A 9,260-nucleotide genomic window follows, 5' to 3' on the forward strand; every position below is an offset into this window, starting at 1 on the left:
TTTATCCACTTCTATCCCCTACGCAGAAATTCGATGTCCTAGAACAATCCCATCATTGACCATAAAATAACACTTTTCCCAATTTAGAACAAGATGCTTATCGACACAACGTTGAAGAACCCAGCATAAGTTAGACAAACAAACAGAGAAAGATGAGCCATAAACCGAAAAATATTCCATGAATACCTCCATGATATCCTCTATCAAATCAGTAAAAATCGACATCATGCAACGCCGGAAAGTGGCAGGGGCATTGCACAGCCCAAAAGGCATTCGTCGATAAGCAAATGTGCCGTAGGGACAGGTGAATTTCGTCTTCTCCTGATCATCCGGATGGATTGGAATCTGAAAGAAACCTGAATAGCCATCTAGGAAACAATAGTAAGGATGATTAGCAAGTCGTTCAAGCATTTAGCTTGCGGTAATCGATGCACATGTGATGCCCTGTAACAGTCCTTGTGGGGATCAATTCATTCTTTTTGTTTGCAATGACTGTCACTCCACCCTTCTTTGGCACTACATGTACCAGACTCACCTATGTGCTGTCAGAGATTTGAAAAACTACATCGGCGGCCAAAAGCTTGAGAATCTCCTTCTTCACAACTTTCTTCAGATTCGGATTTAATCTTCGTTGATGTTCAATATAGGATTTAGACGGGTCTTCCATATGGATTCGATGAGAGCACAATTCTGGTGAAATACCTAAAATATCATCTAAAGAGTCGCCCAAGGCTTTCCTGTATTTTATTAACTCGCAGAGCAAGAGTGCGGTCTCAACATTGTTCAGGTTAAAATTAATAATCACAGGATAAGATGAATTTGGTCCAAGATAGGCATATTTGAGCCCTCAGAGAGTGGTATCAGATCCAGCTTTGGAGCTTTCAGTTCGCTCCAATCCTCATGGTCACCTTCAGTTGTGGTGCAAAGCTTGGGATCGGCTAATCCAGAGATAGGAATGGTTGATCCTCCGTGTTCGTCAGTAGTGGTCATGGAAAAGACCGGATCGGCCAATACGATTGCTGGATTGGGCAATCCATTTTGTATATTGAGGAACAAAACTTCATGTTCGAGGTGCACTGCAGCATCAAGTGCCTCTGCCATGGTTGTAGTCTCTTCAGCCAAGTATCCCAGCTCTGGTTCCTCCTTCGTCAATGCCACCGCTAGGTTGTCATTCGAACATACCTCCTCATAGATCTCAGTGGCTATCTCTTCGATCATATCAACCCAGAAGGTCTGGCCATCAATAGTTGGCTTCTTAGCCGCCTTCTCCAGATTAAATTGAAGTACAAAATCATCCATGTGCAGATATATCTTCCCTTCACGGACGTTGATCATTGCACCAGCAGTGGCTAGGAAAGGCCTACCTAGAAGGATAGGGTCTTGAGATTCTTCATCGAGTTTCAGAACAATAAAATCCGTGGGTATATAGCAGTTCCCAATCTGTACTGGAAGGTTCTCCAGCAACTCTTATGGACGTCTAGTAGAACGGTCAGCTAGGACAAGGGTGACTTGTGTCGGCTTATAGGTGTCCAACCCAAGTCTAGTCGCTACACTTAGTGGCATCAAACTGACACTGACTCCAAGATCGCATAAACAATGACTGAACTTAAGCTCTCCAATCGTGCAAGGTAGCGTAAAAGGACCTGGGTCCCCACATTTTTCAGGCATTCGGTTTTGGAGCATGGCGCTACACGCATGCGTAAGGTACATCACTCCTTGTTCCAAGATGAGTTTATCGGTCAGGATTTCCTTCATATACTTCTTGAGAGATCGAACCATTCGCACTACTTCGATGAAAGGTAGTCGGACTTAAAGCTCACCCACCACTGATTTTAGCTTTGCATAGTCACGCTCTTGTATCTTTGTCTTACGGCGGGTTGGAAAAGGAAGTTTGGGCGAATATGTCCTTTGGGTTTTGTCGTGGGCCTCTTTATCAGCTTCATTAGGGCCAGATGTCACTGCATCATCCGCATTCCATTGAGTGTTTTTGATTGGGTCATCATTCTGTTCGGATACCTCGGATCGGCCAGTCTGCTCAGAGGATCAGTCAGTCCTTTTTGTCAGCGGTGGTCCCTCTATCCCCTTCCCACTTTGGAGAGTAATGGCGTTCAGGAATTCTTTTGGTTTGGCCTCAGACTTGCCTGGTAGTGTTCATGGAGGTGCCTTGACTCTCGCTAAAGCTTGGGCTACCTGATTTTCTAAGACCCTAACGTGAGTGTTCAACATTTCGATTCTCACATTCAGCTCCGAATACATGTTGTCTAATCTGACAATGATCTCTCCAGCATTTTTCTTTTTATTATCCATCAGAGCTTCCATCATCTGCTCCAGTTTGCTTTCTTATGGGGCAGCCGGTTGTTGTTGCGGTGCTTGAAAACCTTGTGCAAAATTGTTTGCTTGCGGCTTTTGCTGAAAGTTTAATCCTCCGAATCCCGTCCCCTTGGCTTGAAATCCTAGCGTGAAGTTGTTTTGCTGAGGTCGCGGTGGATCGATTTGATCCTGAGGATTTTCGACATTAGTGCTTCGGAAGGATAGATTAGGGTGGTTTCGGAAATTCTGGTTAAAGTCGCGGTTCTGACAATTTCCTTGTCCTCTTATGTAGTTAACCTCCTCAGTACCCTCAAGGTAAGTCTCAGCTACCAAATCTGCATAGCCCCCAGTTTGTTCCTCGCACAAGTTGACATTTTGGTGATCTCTTTTCAGCAGGAGATTCACCCTGGCTGTTAGATCCTTAATAGCATCAGTCTCGACACCATTGACCCTCACCGTACGATCATAGTCGGTGCCGTGATTGCTATTGCTTGCCGCAAGATTTTCTATCAATGCATTGACCTCATTTGCGGTGTTTGTGGAGAAATCCCCTTTGCTAGCAGTGTCCAACGCCATCTGGTACTTTTGTTCGATACCCCCATAGAAGATGTTCATCAGGTTTTCTTGGGTGTAACCGTAGTGAGGACAGTCTCTTAGATATTCCTTGAACCTCTCCCATGCTTCGCAGAATGACTCCATGCCTCCTTGAGTAAATGTAGTTATTTTGCTTCGCAGTTTAGCTGAGCACGATTTGGTGTAGAAGTGATTCAGGAAGGCTGCTCTACATTGCGCCTAAGTGGTGATCGATTCAGGATCCAGAAGATTCAACCATCTCAGCGCCTTATCCGCCAAGGAGAATTGGAACAATGTCAACATGAGGTAGTCGTAGGGGACACCATTGGATCTTGTCGTACTAGTCAGCCTTTCAAAAGCCTCGATGTGAACTAGAGGACTTTCTGATGGCAACCCGTGGAACACACGATTCTGAACCAAATTGATTAGACTATGCTTAATCTCATAGTCTTGCCTCGCAGGAGCGGGTGGTTGAATCGCAGATCGGTTTGCAAATAGCCTGTTTTGAGCATCTTCATCCCTTAAGGTGGTTTGCCTTACTGGCGGATTCGGTGCAGCTTGCTCTTGCCAGTCCTGCCTCTGCTGTTTTTGGATGATACCCAGCGGAGGGTTGGGTTGACGAACTCCAGTTTCTTCTCTGTCAGCCATAGGGTTGGTTTGGGTTTTTGCTTTCCGATTTTCGCGTTCAAGCTGTGCTAACTCTTTGTTTCCTAGTATACGCAAATCAGCTTTTTTGTGGCTTCTTGTCTGCATACACCTGAAACAAAGGAATAAAAACGCAAGAACTAGTTAGTAAATTAAAATTAAATAAACTTTTAGACTAAACGTGAATCTAAAATCTCAAAGGCAACGTGTTTGGTCCCCGGAAACGGCGCCAAATTGATCTAGTGTCAAATAAAACCTAATGTGCACTCAACCACGATCTAGTGGTGTCGTCATACCACTTCAGGGTCGAATCCACAAAGACCAAACGATACACTATGAAATTATTTAGACCGAGTATAGCTAAAGCAAAGAGAAAGGTTGTGTTTCAAGTAACCGATTAAAAACAGAAAATAAATAAGGGTTTTGAAATCAAGGAAAGATATTGGGCATAGGAAATCAGTTGGGAGATATAATCACAAATTTAGTTGATAGATTGGGAAAGCATTAGACACTGTTCTTAAACTCAAAACTCAATTATAAAGCTAACCTACTTCCGCAGCGATAGCTAACTATGCAAAGAAATAACTAGACCCTAAACTTCCGTTTAGATCTAGCTAAACACGCAAGCATTAAAGCTCAAGTTTTGATTCGCTCACAAGGTGCCTCAACTTCAACTTCTGTTGGCTAAGGTCCACCTTGCTCACCTATGTTTCTTTCAAGTAACCCAACAACACTTTCGGTGCCACGATGATTTTAACCTAAGATCTTAATCTAGGTGATCAGTCTAGCTTAAGCAATAAGAACAACTATAGATGAAGAACAGTAAGATCAATCCCAAATCTAACAAACCTAAGTTTAGAAAATCATAAAACCCCCTTTTGAAACCCGAAACCCAATAGTAGAACTACTCAGACATGGAAATAAAAGAACAGCAAAGCAAGGATGAAGAAATCATAATTGAATTGCAAAGAGAAGTCAAAAGGGTTCAGAAATCTTCTCCAAAGAGATACAAAGGATTAGAGATCTTCTCCCAAGCTTACAAGTCTCAAAAACGGCGTAGAATAAAATATATCTTTTTTAGAGGTTGAGCCTCGTGCTTAAATAGTAAAATAAAACCCTAAAAGTCGGTTTAAAACGAAAAAGGAAAAGTTGTTTCGGGTTCGGGATCGGTCGATCCGAATGTGGATCAGCCGATCCAGCATGTTTTTTATGTGTTTGCTTCATCTGCTAGCTTGTCTGATCGGTCTTCAACCAATTTAGCTCCAAATGCATGCTTTCATCCCTAAAACACTCATTTTCCTTCAAAAGCAATATAGAATCTGTACAAACTCATAAAAGACTAAAAAGACTCTAAAAGCACACTTTAACTTAATAAAAGACTCAAAACAAATTTAAAAACTATGGTTAAATCCTATAAAATACAGACACATCAAACATATGCCAACCCCAAATTAAGATATATGGCTCGCTCTTATTAGAGTCCAAAGTCCCACATCGGTTGAAATAAATATCTTTGGGCAATATATAAAAGATGGGACAATCCTTCTCCGTTGAGCTAGCTTTTGGGATTAGTTAGGCCATATTCCTAATAGCTCTTTAAGCAAGGTCTAATCTTTCTCCCGCGTGCTCTAATCAAAACTTAAAATTATAGTGTATGTTATACTTTTGATTACTGTACAGAGATTTGACCGTATATTTAGTAGTTATGAGTTCTTCCAATTTTAAGAAAAAAAAAACACTAAAGAGAGGTAAAAAAGGGTGGTCAAACAACAAATTTAGAAACCAATGCTATAATTAAGCTATGATAAAGTAATCATTTTTTTATTCTAAACGTATAGAAGAGACTAATTTTAAAATTCAACAATCAACGATTTTACTTTTCTGGTTTCAGTCTAAAAATAACAATCGGGTTTCTAATATAAAACCAAACTCGGTGCTCCACGAGAATAGTTGTCCTCTTCTCAAACATATCTCAATTTATTGTTTGAATATAAAAAGAGATATCAAAAAGAAGAGAAGACCAAAAACTAAACCAAAAAAAAAAAATGGCTTCCAAAGCTATATTCTTCTCTTTCTTTATCGTCTCCGCCCTCTGCTTGTCCTCTCTCGCCTGCTTCGCCGCCGCTGATGCTGATGAATTCGACCGTTTCCAGATCCAGGGATCAGTTTACTGTGACACTTGCCGTGTCCAATTCGTTACCCGTCTCAGCAAATTCCTCGAAGGTATACATAAACACATTACGAACACCATGTTTACGTATGTTTATTAACATGTGTGCATGGCTTTTCTACCACCACGTGCAACCAGCAACCGTTGCAATATTTGAAAAAAGAACAATATTTTACGCTTAATAAAGAATATATATCATGTCACTTTTAATATTGTTCGAGGTGAATATGCATGTTAGCATGTATGCGCACGCGCACTATCTTGCATGTTAGAGGATGCATTCAAATTCAAGAGTTATTTATAATATATATATATACGTAGATCTTCGGATAAAATCTAAACTTATTTTTATTATATTTTTACATTTTTGTATTTGTGAAGGTGCGAAAGTGAAGTTGGAGTGCAGGAACAGAACAAACGGAACCGTAACATTGACCAAAGAAGCCGTTACCGACAAATCAGGAAGCTACAAGATGGAAGTAACCGGTGACCACGAGGAAGAAGTTTGCGAGCTCGTCTTGGTCGAATCACCAGACAGTGGTTGCAGCGACGTCAGCAAAGAGGCTTACTTACGTAACGCCGCTAAGATCAGTTTGACTGCCAATGACGGAATCGTCTCCCACGAGACACGTATCGTTAACCCTCTTGGTTTCATGGTCAAGACTCCTTCAGCTGACTGTGCCGCTGCTTTCAAGGAGATCGGTATTGTCCCTGACGTCACATTCTAAGCGAAAAGAGAGAAAGAAAGAAAAAAAATATATGTGACATGAGAGATTTACTATTTGCTTAATTTTATCAAGTTTATCAATATTACAATGAATATATAATATCATCATTAATTACTTTTTTCCGCGTTTTGGTTTTGTTTAATTTGATATGTCAGTGATATTTTGTTGTTCTGTAGTAAAAACAATGTACTTTGGTTACATGCGGTAGAGGAAATTATCTATTATTAGTTTATAACAAAAGAATAATTATTGGATTTTTAGATCAGAAACCAAATAGGATTCATAGTTTGGTTTGTCTGAATCTTAATAATTATATTAAGATTTATACTGCAATGATTATAGGTACGAACAATGAATAAACTATCTTTCAAAACGTACAAGAATAGAATCCCAAGTAATCAGTAATATTATATTACGTATTACAAAAAAATATGAACGAAATAATTTGAGTTGTCATTCTTTCAATTATGAAACTTGAATGCTACCTAAACATGCATATTAATTAATGTAAAATTAACTATTAACGAGTAAATATATATGTATATATATATATATATATAGTTTCATCAAAACTAAATCCCGGTGTTCTTAAAGATGTCTTTTTATGGTATGCAAACTCTTTATTTTATGTTTCGTGTAAAAGAATAAACGGTTCTCATTTTGTTTTTTTTTTAATTATTATTGGAGATGGACAAAAATGTTATGAATTGGTAGAAAGAATGTATAAGGTTATGCATTAGGCTACACACGCAGTCTTATTGCAGGACTAGTTACAAGATTACTAACAAAACTCACATATTAGAGAGAAACTTATCTTCTTTGTTTTGCTAAATAAAACTTATCTTCTTTAATTTGTCTGGTGATGAAATATGTGGATCATGCGCTCCTCCTTTAAGGTTTTTCAAGTGTTTGTCATCAAGGTAATGCTGATAAGTAAATGAAATGAATTCCCCAAATAGCTAAAATGATAATGGAGATATCTTTTGTCCCATCCTTTTCATCATGAAACACTACCACTGCAGCTGCTAGGATCGGAACAATAGGTAGTCCCATGGATGGCCGATATAGCTTTGGAGAACAGAGAAGATCATGACTCAAAGATTAATCCCACAAGACCAATTGCGTAGACTTAGGTAATAGCGGTAATATCTGAAACTATTTACTCTGACGTACAGCGAAGAAGAAGATGAGTTAAGACTCATGTGAAAGGCACGTGAGGAAAGACAAAGAAATAGAAAAAGGAAGTTGTTAGTTTTTTTTTCCTTTTTTCTTTCTAATAAGTTTTTAAGAAATATGTTCATCTATAAATAATGTAGCCCTTAGGGTAAAGATATTATCCGATCACTAAACAACTTTTTGTGTTAGAGTAGAATCGTTTACAACTTCTTAGATTTCCTGAATTTAATTTGGATAAGAATGGAGTTGTTGTCGTCTATCAACGGGAAGAGGAAGAGGATGGCAACGACTACAACAACGCCGGCGGCGAAGAAGAAGAAGAAACCATCGACGACCCCGATCCCGACACTTCCCGATAATGTGATATTGAACATCATCGCGCGCGTCTCGAGAGTGTACTACCCGACTCTCTCAGTGGTGTCCAAGAGTTTTCGATCTCTGATGACTTCACCGGAGCTTTGCAAGACCCGGTCACGCTTAGGCCGCACCGAGAGTTGCCCCTATGTGTGCTTCCGGGCGCATACTGGTTTTACTTGGTTCACCCTCTGCCGTAAACCTGATCAAACCCTAACCAATCAGAAGAGTAAGAGTGGTTATGCTTTGGTTAAAGTCCCAATCCCACATTCTCCTGATGCCTTCTTTTCGAACCTCGTGGCGGTTGGTTCTGATATCTACAACATTGGCGTATCCGAGTCCAAGTTCAAAGCCTCTTCCTCTACCGTCTGTGTTCTGGATTGCACGACTCACACTTGGCGCGAGGCTCCAAGATTGCCTGTAGAGCTCTTTAGACTTTCAGTTTCTGCTACCTTTCTTGATGGAAAGGTATATGTGGCGGGATATTCCTTAGATGGAGACAAAGATTCTGATCCCTTGAAGAACTCGCTGGAGGTGTTTGACACAAGAACACAAGTTTGGGATCCTAATCCCATCCCTTGCAGCGTGGCAAACGCCAAGGAGCCTTGCTACAAAGGCGCATCTGTTGATGGAAAGTTCCACGTGATGGCTGGGAGTAAGGTGTTTGCTTACAATGCCAAGGAAGGTAGATGGGACCGTGTTAGACCAGGGATGAGTACTTGTGTGTCTTCAGATTCTCACTGTGAGATTGGTAATGTTTTGTACTCTGCTTGTAAAAACGGAGTGTTCAGATGGTTTGACACTCAGGTCGGAATATGGAGAGAATTGAAGGGTTTGGTAGGACTACCCAAGTTCCCTCCTGATGCTCGTGTTATATTGGGTGATTATGATGGAAAGATTGCGGCTTTTTGGCCTGAGATTTCTTCTGATGGTTTCCCACATAAGTTTATGATATGGTGTGCCGAGATTGCACTTGAAAGACGCACAAGTTGTGAAATTTGGGGGAAAGTTGAGTGGTTTGATCACGTGCTTTCAGTGCCTGTTACACATACGTTAGTGAAGGCTGTTGCTGCGACTGTTTGATGAAACAGGACAGAGCAAACCTTTTTCAGATATGGAAGAACCCCCTTCTACGGTGTTGTTAGATATATGTATTAATAGATAGGCCTTGATTTTAATTTAAAAGTTGTGAGATTCTGGGGAAAGTTGAGTGGTTTGATCATGTGCTTATTGTGCCTGTATCACATTGTTTAGTGAAGACTGTTGCTGCGACTGTTTGATGAAACAGGAAGAAGACAGAGGAA

General features: G+C 40.3%; 2 protein-coding genes across 2 annotated transcripts; both read left to right on the plus strand.

Annotated features, from left to right (window-relative positions):
- On the plus strand, positions 5,465-6,593 carry LOC104760316 (pollen-specific protein-like At4g18596). The gene is made up of 2 exons (XM_010483219.2): positions 5,465-5,751; positions 6,080-6,593. Exons 1-2 carry the CDS (start codon positions 5,574-5,576, stop codon positions 6,424-6,426), a joined length of 525 nt encoding a protein of 174 aa, XP_010481521.1. The 5' UTR covers positions 5,465-5,573; the 3' UTR covers positions 6,427-6,593.
- Positions 7,843-9,039, plus strand: LOC104763072 (F-box/kelch-repeat protein At5g51250-like). The gene has a single exon (XM_010486490.1). The coding sequence runs from the start codon at positions 7,843-7,845 to the stop codon at positions 9,037-9,039; it is 1,197 nt and encodes a 398-aa protein (XP_010484792.1).

This window comes from Camelina sativa, chromosome 18 (genome assembly GCF_000633955.1).
Source record: "Camelina sativa cultivar DH55 chromosome 18, Cs, whole genome shotgun sequence".
Taxonomy (NCBI): domain Eukaryota; kingdom Viridiplantae; phylum Streptophyta; class Magnoliopsida; order Brassicales; family Brassicaceae; genus Camelina; species Camelina sativa.